This window comes from Tamandua tetradactyla, chromosome 14 (genome assembly GCF_023851605.1).
Source record: "Tamandua tetradactyla isolate mTamTet1 chromosome 14, mTamTet1.pri, whole genome shotgun sequence".
NCBI classification, from domain to species: domain Eukaryota; kingdom Metazoa; phylum Chordata; class Mammalia; order Pilosa; family Myrmecophagidae; genus Tamandua; species Tamandua tetradactyla.
The window spans coordinates 15,616,471-15,633,137 of NC_135340.1; the positions used below are offsets into that span (position 1 = coordinate 15,616,471).

The window sequence follows — 16,667 nt, forward strand, 5'->3', positions numbered from 1 at the left end:
ATTTACCTTTGTTCATTTCTTCCACTTGATAAATAGTGAACTTTGCAAGATCATAACATCTCATTCTAAGCAGATATTGTCCTCTGAAAGAAATAATATCTTTCTGATTCTAAATGGTTAAAAATATTTTTCTAAGCAAAAAATGTTTATTTGTTACAAAATTTAGATTTTGACTAGAGCATTTCCTAATATAGCTCATGTAGATAGTTTGATTGAATGTCATAAGCACTTGGAATCTCAGTTAGCACAGAGATTTTGTTGGTTTGTCCAGAGTGATCCCCCGATGAATCTCAGAATGATTTGATCAGTGACTGGAAAAGTATTTGCAAGCCCCCTTCGGGGAATGGTGAGAGTGGGGAGAAATTCAACTTCCCCAAGTTGAATTCTTGATATTCTCACCAGTAGTGTGGACAACCAAAGCAATAGGCTGAACCCCCAGCCTTGGGGTTTGTTCACATGAAACTTAACCCCACAAAGGATAGGTCAAGTCTACTTAAAATTTAGGCCTAAGAGTCACCCCCAAGAGAGCCTCTTTTGTTGTTCAGATGTGGCTTCTCTCCATCCAATATGATGAGCAGTCTCACCACCCTCCCCCTCTCTGCGTGGGACATGACTCCCAGGGGTGTGGACCTTCCTGGCAATGTGGGACAGAGATCCTGGAATGAGCTGAGACTCAGCATCAAAGGACTGAGAAAAACCCTAGAATGAGCTGAGAATTAACATTAAGAGACTGAGAGAACTTTCTCGACCAAAAGGGGGAAGAGTAAAATGAGGCAAAGTGTCAATGGCTGAGAGATTCCAAACAGAGTCGAGAGGTTATCCTGGAGGTTATTCTTATGCATTAAGTAGATATCACCTTGCTGTTCAAGATGTAGTGGAGAGGCTGGAGGGAATTGCCTGAAAATGTAGTGCTGTGTTCCAGTAGCCATGTTTCTTGATGATGATCAAACAATGATATAGCTTTCACAATGAGACTCTGTGAATGTGAAAACCTTATGTCTGATGCTCCTTTTAGCTACTATATCAACAGAAGAGTAGAACATATGGAATAAAAATAAATAATAGGGGGAACAAATGTTAAAATAAATTCAGTTTGAAATAGTGGTAAATGAAAGCGAGGGGTAAGGGGTATGGTACGTATAGTTTTTTTTTTCTCTATTATCATTTTATTTCTTTTTCTGTTGTCTTTTTATTTCTTTTTCTAAATCGATGCAAATGTACTAAGAAATGATGAATATGCAACTATGTGATGATATTAAGAATTACTGATTGTATATGTAGAATGGAATGATTTCCAAATGTTTTGTTTGTTAATTTTTTTAATTAATAAAAAATATACATATATATTTTTCTAAAGTAAACTTTCTTATAACAGTGATTAAAATATTACCATCAAAATATATTCATTCATATGTACATATGTATATACACAAAAACAATATGAGGATTATAAACATTTTATATAAGCCAACTAGACCAATTGGCATGGTGATATGGTAAGAAAACAATTTAGGAAATATGGTATCAAAAGAAAAGAACTTAAATGTCTTTTTGCAACTATCCAAATTTAAAATTTTATACTCCATTGTTACAAAATTAGTAAGGATACACAAAATGAATGGTACATGAAAAGGGAGAAGTACTTCATAAATTGCTAAAATGTGGTTCAAGAGTTAAAAGACATAGCAAGCCCTGATCAGAAAAGCATTGCTGCATATCATTTCCCCAGGTTTCTAAATCCTTAGTGATGTTTTTGGTAGTGATGACTCATAACTGCCAAAGGGAACATTTATACCTGGCTCTAAAGTTTGCATTTGAAATAAAGTCAATGTGTCATTTTTTTTTTCATAGAATTAGCTGAGATTTATGGTTGGTACCCATTCATGGGCACAAAACAACTGTTCAAAATAGATTAACTAAATAACCAGTAATCTGAAGAAGTCCCCAAAGAGCATAAACACAATACAGTTATGTTTCAATTCAGGGTAAAAAAGAAGGGAAAGACCTGGTTATTTTATGTTATAAATCACCTTAAATTTTAACAAAAATGATAACTACCTCTGACTCACTGTTTGAAAGGTTGCCATTGCTGGGAAATTAAGTGTAAAATAAGGAGATTAGAGACTCAAGAGACAACTGAAGATCCCAATAACTAGCTCAGATGCTAAATTACCTCAAGAGGAATTCTATTTTTATATTCATACCTTATTATATATAATTGGATTCCATCTGGCTGAAGGTGGATAGCACGAGATAAATCTTTTACTGCCTCTTTCAATTTATGCAACTGTTGAATGATAAACAAAAACTTAGCTTCTGATAACACCTTTCGCTTCCTTTATTACGTTTATTTCCTACCACCCTTCACCACAGAAATTTTGCAGGAACATCTCCTAATACACGTTTTTTTAAAAGAGTCATCAAAACAAATGTCATACAGAAAAGCAAAAAAAAAAAAAAAAAAAAGGTTACGAAGCAAAGTCTTTTGGGATTTTTAAATCATTTATCTTTCATTTTGAGGAATGATTACACATACCCATATATATATTTACATGCATGTGTTTGTATCCTACATTCTGGTTGGAGTATGGGTATATGTGTTTCTTTTCCTTTCTTATTTGGCTTTCCAGTCTTGTTCCCTCAACCATATCACCTTTTTTCAGCAAATTCACCCACGCATATGAAGGAGATTGAAATAAAACATAAAAGTCAATTCCTCTTAAAAATAAGTGCGGTAGGGTGGGCCACGGTGGCTCAGTGGCAGAGTTCTCGCCTGCCATACCAGAGACCAGAGTTCAATTCCCGGTGCCTGCCCGTGCAAAAAAAAAAGTGAGGTAAACAAGTTTGCACCCAAATTAATAAGTAAATGAATAAAAGAATGAATGAAGAAGCAAAATACAAGAATGACAAAAAAAGAGATCCATTTAACATCAACATATAATGAAAAGTAAACATTTATTCTTTCCATAATGCCAGCCTTAGAAAGATAATCAGGTTCTACAAATTTGAGGGCAAAAACCAAATACCATCAAAGGTATCACAAAAAAGGACTGCACAGAACATAGCAAAATGAACCTGGATGACCAGTCACTCTTGATCATTACTATAATGACATGATGCAAAGAGGAGAATGCACAAAACTAATTTGACCCTGGAAGTGGCCTGAACCTGTTTGAAGAAGATAGTGAGTGGAGTCAAAAGAGGGAACACAAAGGGAGTGAGTTTGAGATCTCTGTAAATAAACTGAGAACTTCAGTGGAACTTCAGAGCTGTTCCTTCTTAAGTTGACCCTGATCAAGTTGATATAATTAAGAAATCATCCGGTCATATGTCCACACCGCTCCACCTAGTCTACTGTTCTAGTTTGCTAGCTGCTGGAATGCAATATACCAGAAACTGAGCAGCTTTCTAAAAGGGGAATTTAATAAGTTGCTAGTTTACAGTTCTAAGGCTATAACATTTTCCAAATTAAAACTAATCTATAGAAATGTCCAATCTAAGGCATCCAAGGAAAGATACCTTGGCTCAAGAAGGCCGATGATGCTCAGTGTTTCTTTCTGAGCTGGAAGGGCACATGATAAACACGGCATCATCTTCTATCTTTCTCTCCAGGTCTCTTGTTTCATGAAGCTCCCCAGGAGGCATTTTCCTTCTTCATCTCCAAACGTCACTGAAGGTGGACTCCGTGGTTCTCTCGTCCTTCTGTTATGGCTCTGGGGCCCTCTCCTCATTCTCTAAAGGTGGTTGGCTGAGTGATCTGAACACCAAATAAAGAAGTACTTTCAAAGTCCCCTTGGGGAAATGGTGAAAAGGGGGGGAAATTCAACTTCCCCATTTGGAGAATTCCTGATATTCTCGCAAGCAGTGGGGACAACCAAATCAATAGGCCAAGCCCTCAATCTTGGCGTTTGTTCATATGACACTTATCCCTGGAAATGATAGGCTAAGTTTACTTAAAATTAGGCCTAAGAGTCACCCCAAGAGAACCTCTTTTGTTGCTCAGATGTGGCCTCTCTCTCTCTCAGCCAACACGGTAAGCAAACTCACTGCCTTCCCACTTTCTACGTGGGACATCACTCCCGTGGGTGTGAGCCTCCCCGGCAACATGGGACCAAAATCTTAGAATGAGTTGGGATGCAGCATCAAGGAAAACCTTCTCGACTGAAAGGGGGAAGAGAGAAATGAGACAAAATAAAATGTCAGTGGCTGAGGGTTTTCAAACAGAGTTGAGAGGTTGTCTTGGAGGTTATTCTTATGCATCATATAGTTATCCCCTTTTTAGTTTAAGGTGTATTAGAGAGGCTAGAAGGAAGTGCCTGAAACTGTAGAGGGATGTTCCAGTAGACATGTTTCTTGAAGATGACTGTATAATGACATAACTTTCGCAATGTGACTGCGTGATTGTGAAAACTTGTGTCTGATGCTCCTTTTATCTACAATATAGACAGATAAGGAAAAAATATGGATTAAAAATAAAAATTAAAAAAATTAAGGTGGCTGGCAGGTGGACTCTCTGCTTTGTGGTTCTGTGGCGTTCTCTGGTCTCTCAGTATCCCGAAAGATCAACTGGCTGGTAGACTCTGTTGTTCTCTAGGCCTCGTGGCTCAGCTGGGCTCTGCTGTGGCTTTCTCCTCATTTACAAAAGGTATTCTCTCCAAAAAATGTCTCCTCTTTTATAGGATCCCAGTAAACTGATCAAGACCCATCTGGAATGGGTGGAGACACATCTCCACCTAATCAAATTTAATACCCACACTTGATTGAATCACATCTCCATGGAGATGATTAAAGTTTCCAACATGCAGTGCTGAATAGGGACAAGAAGAAACATTGCCTTTATAAAATATGATTAGGATTACACATGGCTTTTCTAGGGTACATACATCCTTCCAAACCGGCACATCTACCAACCATGCATATCCATGTACTGAAGAAATCCTGGGCTGGGAAGAGATGGAGATTCACTCTCTGATCTTTCTAAGATGTCCTGGGGTTGGAACCCTTCAGGCAGCCTTTAGTTAGATTCACCCTATGGGGGGACCCATGCAGTAAAAGTAGGTATTCTTCTATATATTGGATGGTTTGATTTGTGATTGTTTTATTTACATGGGATCATATGACACACTTTTACTCCTCCAAAGCTTTTTTCTTACTCAAGAATATCTCATGGGTATCTATCCAAGTCATCTGGCACAACAACAATGTATTCTTTTTTTTTTTTACTCTATAATATTCCATGCTGTGAACTCCCCACAATTTATTCAACCATTAAGAAGTAGAGATTTTGCCTCTCAGAACAATGAATCTTTAAATATATTTCTTTATGCTTTTCTGTCATTTTGCTGTTTGGGTTCTTTTTTGTGCTCAGAGGAACTCCCAACTTCCTCACATGACCTCAGCTTCATCAGTGGGGGCAGTGTGCAAAAGGACCAGCATACTTCGCATACCTTCCCCAAAAGGAATTAAGAACAAATTTTCCTAGAGACAATACTCTACCTTCCCTGGGTTTTCTGCCTCCATGATAAGGAGGCTAAGGCTTTGATTAGGACTAATCTATGCTTCTTTCACTTTATAGATGGTGTTCAAGGGGCCCCAAACCCTTACCCATTCCTGAAAGCCAATATTGTTGGGAGGATCAGTTATTAATATATTGGAATCACCAAGAATTAAGGTCACCCTTGTCTCTTACCCTCTGACCTCCCATAAAGCTTTATATGTCCTCTATTCCACCTTATCTTCTCTCCTCTAACTTCTAAAATCCTTACTATGTTTTTGGAATTATGTCCATAATTGGCAAATATCCCCCTCCCCATACTTTCTCCCAAATGTTTCTTTCATCTTTATTTTAACTGAAAATTGGCTCTCTTCTGAGGACTCTCAGAGAGTTAATTTGATAACTCTGTAGCATTCAGAAGAGATGGCTGTTTATTCTCCCACATCTTCCACACTGGAAGTGGGATAAGTATCCTCCTTTCCCTCCTCCCCCTTGCTTCTTCCAAACCTCCTTTTAAAAAGACTTGAATTTCAGGGGGTGCAAGAGTAGTTCAGTGGTAGAATTCTTGCCTGCCATGCAGGAGACCTGGATTCAATTCCTGGTCCATGCACTTCCCAAAAAACAAACAAACAAAAGAACAAAAAATTCAACAAATGGTGCTGCAATAGCAGGATACTCGCATGGAAAAATAATGAAATGTGACATCATCCAACAACAAACAAAAAAAATTCTTTTAAAGTCCTGAATTTCAAGTCATCAGAATATGTCACCTAAACCCCCACATTTCTGCTGTCATCAAATGACCACTTGAACACTCCTCCTTATTTCTCAATGATTTTAGTTTCTGGTCTTAATTCTTGGTTACTTCAATATACCCCAACAATCTAGCTTTCAGTTGCTTGAACTCTTTTCTTCCAATGCTCTTGCCTTCACCCATCTTCAGCCATTCACCACAGAGGTCATACCCTGGACCTCATCACCCCAGTAACTTCGAGCTCTCATTAAGATTTTCTAGCAAGACTTCAGAAATGTTATGGGCCAGTGATTTCCATGTGTTCCCACTCTTCTCCTTTCTGAGTGAGACCACATATTGTGACCATCCTATTTCTGAACTACCTATGGTTTTTTTGCTGGTCTTTTTGCTTCATAGGTCTTCACATTAAGAGAAAACCGGTGGAGATTGACATTTAGCTGAATCCTGAACCACCCTTATGTTTATACATCTGAACCTGCAGTATATCATCCAGAGATCCTGGTCTGTGAACTTGAAAGCTGTGACAGATTAGTACTTTTAGGTCATTAACCTTGGCAGAAAGTAAATGAGTTTTGCTTACAGCAGGAGAATGAGTCAAAGATTTTCTGAACAGCAAGATGCAGTGGGAGTCCTTAATACTGTTCGCCAAATGCATAGAGCTTTTCACCTTCCAGGCAAATTGTAAGATTGTACTTCCTGACCCTCCAGGACAGAAGCATGGGTTGTTTCTAAGTCAGAGACTTCAACTGCGGGTTTAAAGACCTTCCAGTTTCCTCCTTTTCCTCAGCTATGAAAACTGGCAGTGTTCCCAACAGTAGCTGTTCCTTTGGCCTGGCTCCTGAAATGCAGACAATACAGTGCAGAACCTCCAGCAAACCCTCAGGTGGACATAAAATAAACCTTTCTTATTTTAACACTGTCGTTTGAGGTTGGTTTTTACTGCAGCATTTCTTAGCTAACATGATGGAAGCCAATGTGACTAAATTTGTGACCACCTGTAGTAAATGAGGACAGAAAGGTAATGAGGAGTCAGCTCATGGGGAGTTTTATAGGCCTTTAGGAGGATTTGGCTTTTATTCTGAGTGCAAAGTAAGGCTACTGAAGGGTCTGAGTAAGGAAGTGAAATAATACGGCTTATGTTTTAACAGGATCACTGTGGCCTGTGTGTGGAAAATCCACTGAAAAGGAGTTATGAGCAGAAGCAAGGTGCACGACCAGGAGGCTACTGCAATAATCCCAGAGAGAAATGATGGTGTCCTGGACAGAGCAGGTAATGGTAGAGTGGTGAGAACAAGTATCATTGCAAAACATAGAGACAACAGTCAACAGTGGTCATCTTTGAGAAGTCAGATTTGGTTGATATCGAGAGTCTGCTATTTATTGTATTGCTTGAATTGTTTGCACTAAGGACATATTACATTTATACATGTTTTAATTAAATAACAAAAATTAAACAAAATTTCAAGGAAAATATGGAAACACACACACGCAGGAAAAAAAACCACTGGATGAACAGACTCCAAAATATTAATAATAGTTATCTCTAGACAACGAAATTATGGATGTTTTAAAATCTATCCTTATTTGGATACACATATTACCTACAAAAACACACATTGCTTTTGTGCTAAGGAAAAGACAGAAATTAAAAACAAAAAAAAATGAAACATAAGTGCATAGCTCATATGTAGAGGTTTTATAATTGTGTAATTATAGTTAACTACATCTGCTTAACATTTATAACTTATAAATGTGATAGCCTCTGTAGCTAGCTGAAGTAAAGAATACATTAATATATTTTAAATTGTGTTTAATACTCAGAAAGTTAAATGTTTTTAAAATTAAGGCTGTCAAATCTTAAATACCTTATGATAGCCCTCTGCTCGACAAATATAGCTCTGAATATATAAAGGATCCATTTTAATAGCCTCAGAAAACTGCCAAATGGCTTCAGTGTAGTTATCCAGGTACAGGAGATGTATGAGGCCAATATTTATATAAGCCAATGGTACAGTTCTGAAAAAGTAAGATAGCAAAATCTTGCTATATTTTTAATTATTCCAAATGTTCTCCAATCATGAATGAACCTAATGAAATACATACATCAATATACACCAGGGATTTCTTTTGATGTTTTAGTAAAGCAGAAAACATCAGTTTACTACTCTTTATTAAAAATTACAACCATCTTTGTAAAATCCTTGATAAGGAATTAACATTGGTAGAGTCTGTACTAGAAACAGAATTTCTGAAGCTTCCTTGACTCGTACAATACTTTACTCTTCCTTGACTTAATCTTGACTTACCTTGAAACACAAGTTTAGTTTCCTTCACCTCAAAAGTCTTTGACTTGGGTTATATCCCCCTTGGCTACCAATGATAAATAGTGAGAAACGATAATATTCTAGAGCTTGGTGGCTTGGGGTTAAAAATCCTCTCCACATGGATATTAACCCAATTACTTTTATGTCTCAAATAGATGTTATTTCTTGCTCTTAGACTCCAACAATTTTAAGTATAAAAATAACCTTAGAAAGGTTATTGAGCAAGGTTGCTCAATGATGCCATTTTAAAATAAGGAAACTACACACATTATAGCTAAATTGCCTAGAAGCCCTGATGCTTTGTCTAAAAGACATCGAAGTTCCTCTGACCTACTTTCTAACTCTTTGCAAATGAAACTCCCCTTTTCGTTTCTGTTTCAGAAATGTCCAAAAGAAAACCACTGTGGTCATTACAGAGCCATGCTCCATGACTTTCCTGAGTCAAGCTCAAAGTTTACCTTTGATAAGCTCAGTAAACAGTCTGCGAGTTGATATGGGATTGGTATGATTTGTTCCTCTTTGTAATACTTTCCATTTTGATGAGTGCTTCATAGAAGGAAGGGGAATTGTTATCATTAAATTATATGTTTTACAGCCTAACTTTCTGACTAGTGTGTGAAATTTTCAGTCTATATTTCTTCTGGAACTTATATTTTAAATAGTATTGGCTTTTTTTCTTTTGCTTCACTAAACAAAATGAAGTCACATGTTCTAAATGGAAGGTTTCCTCCCGTTGAGTCTTATGTTGTGCAATGACAAATCAAGCAGAATATTTTGTCACTATTTTAAAACTTGATGGTAGTTTCCCATGAAGTTAACTTCCAAAAGCTCTAGTCTGGGCAACCCAAGCTACTCTTCTTAACCTGTTGATTTGTTACCCATGAATTTATTTAACTTCCCTCAAAACTATTCAATCTTTAAAATGTACAAAAGCATTTAAGGCAAACATATTAATAACATCTAATTGTAGAATAACTTTGTAGCTGGTTCATTTTGTATAAGGTCATCAATGATGGTGGAATAAACATCTCTTATTTCAATTTTTTCTTAATTTTATCCAAAAGTGAAATCAGTAACTAAAAAAAAGGAAAACGTACCTTTCTAGAGAAATAACAGTTTCAAAGTCACACATTGCAAGCAACCAATTTTTTAGATCTGCATAGAGTATGCCCCGATGTAGAAAACAACCAAGATTTTCATAGCCATCATTTATGAGCGCTTAAAAATAAAAGCATATACCTTACTCCGGTTATGAAAAACACATATCTGAATTATATTTTAGTCTCTACTCTTCCAATTGTTTACCCTGTTTTCAACTTTACCTAAAATAAAATGTATCTATAGTTACACTTATTTAGTGAGTAAGAAATAAGATGGCACATCAAATGCATTTGCTTCAGTCACAACGAAGCTATACAAATTCATTAGCTCTGGAAGAAATCCTTATGATAATCTAGTAGTGTACACTCACTTTGCAGATGAGGACCTTAGGTTCTAAGGGGTCAGACACACTGTCCGTGTCATGATGCAGTTGATACAGATGGGTTCAGAATTTTATTCTCTATATTCACTTAAATGGACTGCAGTCAGAAGGGAGCCAGCACTGTTGATGGCCTGATTTTATTGGGAACATGTTTTTATTGACCAAGTAGAAGTCTCTGGTATGAGGCCAGACCAGGGAAGATGGCAGTGGTCAAACTTACACACAGAGGCGAGGAGGGCAGACAGAACTTAGAGTAAAGGCAAGCATCTTGACAATGCACATTCCAAATAACAGAAGCGGGAGACCAAAAGAGCCTCCTCCCAGTACTCCCAGTGGAGCACTCTCATCAATAACCACTCTCGGGCCTCCTCACTTACTGATTCCCTTTCACTTTCGAAAACCTAGAGAACATTAGATGTGTTTTCTGCACGGTTTTGACCTATGTCTTCTAAGATTCTCAAGCACGTTCTGGCCTAAAAGGGAAAGTTTTTCCCAAAATGTGCATAATAGCCACAGTTTAAGACACAAATATTCACAGGACTGGACTTTGGCAGGGATACCCGGTACAAGCAATGATCACACAGATTAAATAAATAATCACTTCAGGGCAATCTATCTGCTCAGTTTGCTGTGTGATTGACTAGCAATGAAAAAGTCAGCTGCAGCTCTAGAAAAATGAGAATATTTTTCTTAGTGGAAAAAAAATTAGAATTACTTAATCTTTCTGGCCCTGTTTTCTCATCAGTGAAACGGGAATGGTATTGGCTGCTTCATAGCATTATGCTGAATATTTATTGAAATACTCCTAATATAGTATTAGTGTACTTAGTGCTTGATAAGTAGTAAAATGCCTAATACATGGTAGACATTAATATTATAATTATATTAGACAAGCATTCTGAGGGCCATTTTCTATTGTGGAAGATGAAATTCCTTGGGCAGGATGATAGGAAAGGATTGAGGCTAAAATCAACTTGGTTTTCTCAGAATAATTAAATAATAAGGACTTTGAATTATTGTGATAGCCTAGAAGAGAAGAGGGGAGGGGCTCAAAACTTGTAGAAGAGGGAAATATGAGAAAGAAGCCTCTAGAAAAATGCCAGTTAAATGAAGCTAGTTGGGAGATTACAGAGCCATATAAATTCACAGAGAGAGGGGTGTTTGGTCTTCAATTCAAGTTGTTTGTAATCTGTACTAACTTTATCCTCTGAACTATAAAATGTCTATCAGACCATTGCATACAATATGTATGTGTTAATGCTCCATTTGGGGATGAAGAAAAGACCTGGGAAAAAGCAAAACAGAACAGTAGCCAGCAGAAGTGCGTGGGTGAGCAGAGATGGAGAATCAAACAGATTGCAGAATGAAATTACAAGAGAATTAGGGTCCTCTCTCCTAAGAATCCTTGGAAATGGTAGGGAGAGCACTGGGCTCCTTTCAGCACATAAAATGGGATTTGAGTTATTTTATTTGAATATTAAAAGGAAAGGTGACCTCAGAAGGCTAATTGAGTTAGAGACATTTAAGTAACAATTACCTCAAATTTCATCCACTGAGAAGTTATCTATTATTTTTGAGGGAATCTAGCTGTCTCTTAATATCTGACTACGGCCTTATCCAAGATGACGGAATTTGTGTGCTTTGCACACAAGATGAGATCATTTACTCAGCTGAAGACAGCTCACTGGGCAACATGCATATACTGGGAATGCGTTGGTGGAGGATAAGGGGGAACTGGCCACTTTTAAGTGTGGATGTCCTCTCCCTACTGAGGATTCTCAAAACCTATTTTTTAGTTTACAGGTTAAAAACAGTGAATTTGACTAATCCATGGAATTGATCTATGGAGTAGGACACAGCTCACTAGGGCAATTCAATGCCATTTAGCATGCTGACTGAAAACAGACCTGGCTTTTCAGAAAAAAATCCTCCGAACTCAATATATGGAGAGAAATTTCTTTGATACGATATTCTCCTTGTCACAGTTACACACATACACACACACACACACACTTCTAGCTAAAACATGGTAGCGCATAGTAGTATATATAATTATAAATCAATACGCATAAATACATGTATTAGTATATAATAATATGCACATTACAATAGTCATCCTACAATAGTATTCATTCCATGAAAGTGACCTGCTGAACCTTGGATCAGATTCCTACATATCTGCAGTTGAAGATGAATTACCTGAAACACTATAATCCTGTAGTGCTCTAGATGGGTTACTCTTCCTAAATAAGCAGGCTCGAAAATAAAATGCTAACCAGTTATTAGGATCTAAGTGAATGGCCGCTGAAAGGTCTTGAGTTGCTTGTTTATAGTAACGCCGTTTAAAATATGCTCTACCTCGGTATGTCCTAAAGAAAAGAAAAAGTTCATCTTACCATATAGTATTATGCATTTTCTCTTTTTGCTAAACTAATTTTATATTTAAATAATAATCTGTGATTGTTTCTGCTTGCTTCTCAAGAGTTTAATTATGATATGAAAAGTAAAAAAGATATACTTTTATAAACCAATTACACTTTGATATATGCAATTACAAAGTTACATGTTTATTAATTGTTTGCTATATATTAATTTTATGATTATTAATTTTATTCTATTTCTTCCATTAATCAGTGAGGCATTTAAATAAAATAAATGCAAGATTATTTATTTTTATTATGTATTGAATCCCCAAAATGTGCTAGGTACTAATTTATACCTTCTCTAAAAAGAAAAAGAATCCATTTTTAAGAAAATGGGCCCCAGTGGACTACAAGTTATTATGGGATTTTTTCTGGCACTGAAGATGCACCCCAATAAATGGGAGTCTGATCTTTGATGGATGAAAACGACTACATCAGTTGTGAAATGGGCTCTTTCATCATTAAATTTTGACTCCAATTTCAAAATAATCATTGATCATTGACCTATATCAGTTGAACTTAATCAATCCATGAAAAGCTCATTTTCAACTAGATAATAATATGAAGGAAGTCAGCTTCTAGAAATGAAATAAATACAATACTTAAGGAAAAACAAGCAGCAGCAGCTACTAGTTGCCTGCTCTGAAGAGATTAAAATAAATCCAGGGGGAGGATAAGCAGGTGTTTAAAAAGGTTACATTATAAAAGCAATAGTAATTTGGGGAAAAAAGTGCTACCGGTATGTTGGCAGATTTCCAAAATCGGAGAGTATCCTGAAAACCAACATACTTTTTATACTTGAGAAAAATCCTTTTTCACCTCACCTTTTAAGAAATGCTTTATTTATTTTCTAATGAATAAAATAATGTTTTGATTATTTTTAATCACTACTGATTGTAAAAGAATGTTACTATCTTTAAGCACATATATGATTCTGAACTTATTAAAATCTTTCAGAATATTTAGTAGTATTTTTGTAACATCATTAAGTAATGCAAAGAATAAGATGTAAAGCCTGTCATAATCAACTTTTTCTGAATTCTGGAATCTAATTTAAAAACTTACAACAACCAGGGGAACACATATTGAAGTTGAAAATACTGAAATTTGGTAAAATATTTCTATGGCATTTTGACTTATCCTGTTATGATACTCCACTTCCCACCTTGGGTGCCAGAGGGAGCAGCATAAACCTTATTTTAAAGAATTGGGGTTGTGAGTTTTGACCTACCTGTTGGCTCCTGGAAGGATTGGCTCAAAGGATAGCTTTTATTATGCTTACTTTGGAGCGTCCAATGGCTGAGCTGGCTTCCCCCATTTGCCAAAAGCAATAAAGGCAAATGTATTAGCTACTGCCGCATGGACCAAGGAATACCAGTTAGGGTAGGCAACAGACATACTGAAAAGCCTGGGAAGGAAGAGGCTAGAGAAGGAGATACTTAGGGGAAAAGGCTTTGAAAAGGGTTCATGAATTCAAGGGATTATAGAAGGGCACATAAAGTCCCGGGTTGCATGCAATGCTCAGAAAAGACTTGAGAAGGCTCTAAGCTTTCAACTCTATCTGATTTTTAGGCATCATGCAAGCAGAAGTAACAAACAAGGCAAAGATTTAGTTTTTGTTGTTGTTACTTGCTTTTTTGTTTTGGTTCCTGGCACTTTAGGAAATAACTATAAAATTGCCAGCTGATGCTATTTGTGGAACAGAGAATTCAATGCCCACACATATAAAACAATAAAGATTTTATAAAATTAGTTCCAAAAAGTACATAAACAAACAAAAAAACAGATGAACAACAATAAGCAGCAACATCAAACACTTGTAAGAATCTCATTTCCAGAGAAGTCACAATATAGTATTCAAAATGTCTAATTTTCTACAAATGGCCAAAAGGCACATGAAGAAATGCTCAATGTCCCTGGCCATTAGAGAAATGCAAATCAAAACCACAATGAGATATCATCTCACACCCACCAGAATGGCCATTATCAACAAAACAGAAAATGACAAGAGCTGGAGAGGATGTGGAGAAAGAGGCACACTTATTCACTGTTGGTGGGAATGTCAAATGGTGCAACCACTGTGGAAGGCAGTTTGGGGGTTCCTCAAAAAGCTGAATATAGAATTGCCATGTAACCCAGCAATACCATTGTTACGTATCTACTCAGAGGACTTAAGGGCAAAGACACAAACAGACATTTGCACACCAATGTTTATAGCAGCATTATTTACAATTGCAAGGAGATGGAAACAGCCAAAATGTCCATCAACAGATGAGTGGCTAAACAAACTGTGGTATATACATATGATGGAATATTATGCAGCTCTAAGACAGAATAAACTTATGAAGTATGTAACAACAAGGATGGACCTAGAGAACATTATGCTGAGTGAGACTAGCCAAAAACTAAAACAAATACTGTATGGTCTCACTGATATGAACCAACATTAGTGAATAAACTTGGAATATGTCGTTGGTAACAGAGACCATCAGGAGATAGAAATAGGGTAAGATATTGGGTAATTGGAGCTGAAGGAATACAGACTATGCAACAGGACTGGATACAAAAACTCAGAAATGGACAGCACAATACTACCTAACTGTAATGTAATTATGTTAAAACATTGAATGAAGCTGCATGTGAGAATGATAGAGGGAGGAGGGCTGGGGACATAAATGAAATCAGAAACAAAGATAGATGTTAAAGATCGAGAGGGTATAATCTAGGAATGCCTAGAGTGTATAATAATAGTGAAATGTACAATGTACAAATTTTAAAAATGTTTTGGCATGAGGAAGAACAAAGGAATGTCATTATTGCAGGGTGCTGAAAATAGATGACAATTAATACTTTAAAATGTCACCTTATGTGTGAGACCAAAGCAAAAAATGTTTATTTGTTACAAAATTTATATTTTGACTAGAGCATTTCCTAATATAGCTCATGTAGATAGTTTGATTGAATGTCATAAGTGCTTGGAATCTCAGGTAGCACATGAGATTTTGTTGGTTTGTCCAGAGTGATCCCCCGATGAATTCCAGAATGATTTGATCAGAGACTGGAAAAGTATTTGCAAGCCCCCTTCGGGGAATAGTTAGAGTGGAGAGAAATTCAACCTCCCCAAGTTGAATTCTTGATATTCTCACAAGCAGTGTGGACAACCAAAGCTATAGGCTGAGCCCCTAGTCTTGGGGTTTGTTCACATGAAACTTAACCCCACAAAGGATAGGTCAAGTCTACTTAAAATTTAGGCCTAAGAGTCACCCCCAAGAGAGCCTCTTTTGTTGCTCAGATGTGGCCTCTCTCTCTCCAGCCAATATGACAAGCAGTCTCACCACCCTCCCCCTCTCTGTGTGGGACATGACTCCCAGGGGCAACGTGGGACAAAGATCCTGGAATGAGCTGAGACTCAGCATCAAAGGACTGAGAAAAACCCTAGAATGAGCTGAGAATTAACATCAAGGGATTGAGAGAACCTTCTCGACCAAAAGGGGAAAGAGTAAAATGAGACAAAGTGTCAACGGCTGAGAGATTCCAAACAGAGTCGAGAGGTTATCCTGGAGGTTATTCTTACGCATTAAGTAGATATCACCTTGTTGTTTAAGATGTAGTGGAGAGGCTGGAGGGAATTGCCTGAAAATGTAGTGCTGTGTTCCAGTAGCCATGTTTCTTGATGATGATTGAACAATGATATAGCTTTCACAATGAGACTCTGTGAATGTGAAAACCTTATGTCTGATGCTCCTTTTAGCTACTATATCAACAGAAGAGTAGAACATATGGAATAAAAATAAATAATAGGGGGAACAAATGTTAAAATAAATTCAGTTTGAAGTAGTAGTAAATGAAAGCGAGGGGTAAGGGGTATGGTACGTATAGTTTTTTTTCTCTATTATCATTTTATTTCTTTTTCTGTTGTTTTTTTATTTCTTTTTCTAAATTGATGCAAATGTATTAAGAAATGATGAATATGCAACTATGGGATGATATTAAGAATTACTGATTGTATATGTAGAATGGAATGATATCTAAATGTTTTGTTTGTTAATTTTTTTTAATTAATAAAAAAAGTTAAAAAAAAAAAAAAGAAGGATGCCTTTCTTCCTTCTTTTCAAAAATGTGTAGTGGTCTGTGATTGTGAAAACCTTGTGTCTGATGCTCCTTTTATCTACCATATCAACAGACGAGT

The 16,667-nt window shown here is 36.7% G+C and overlaps 1 protein-coding gene across 7 annotated transcripts in view; it reads right to left on the minus strand.

Moving 5' to 3' along the window:
• TTC6 (tetratricopeptide repeat domain 6) overlaps nt 1-16,667 on the minus strand; it is a 292,851-nt gene that overhangs the window by 50,633 nt on the left and 225,551 nt on the right. For all 7 annotated transcript variants that reach the window (XM_077126904.1, XM_077126903.1, XM_077126902.1 and 4 more), the window contains 5 exons: nt 12,255-12,424; nt 9,670-9,790; nt 8,114-8,264; nt 2,205-2,287; nt 7-83 (listed from right to left, as the gene is read on the minus strand). In XM_077126904.1, the coding sequence (XP_076983019.1) occupies nt 7-83; nt 2,205-2,287; nt 8,114-8,264; nt 9,670-9,790; nt 12,255-12,424 (602 nt within the window). The remainder of the gene's footprint in view (nt 1-6; nt 84-2,204; nt 2,288-8,113; nt 8,265-9,669; nt 9,791-12,254; nt 12,425-16,667) is intronic.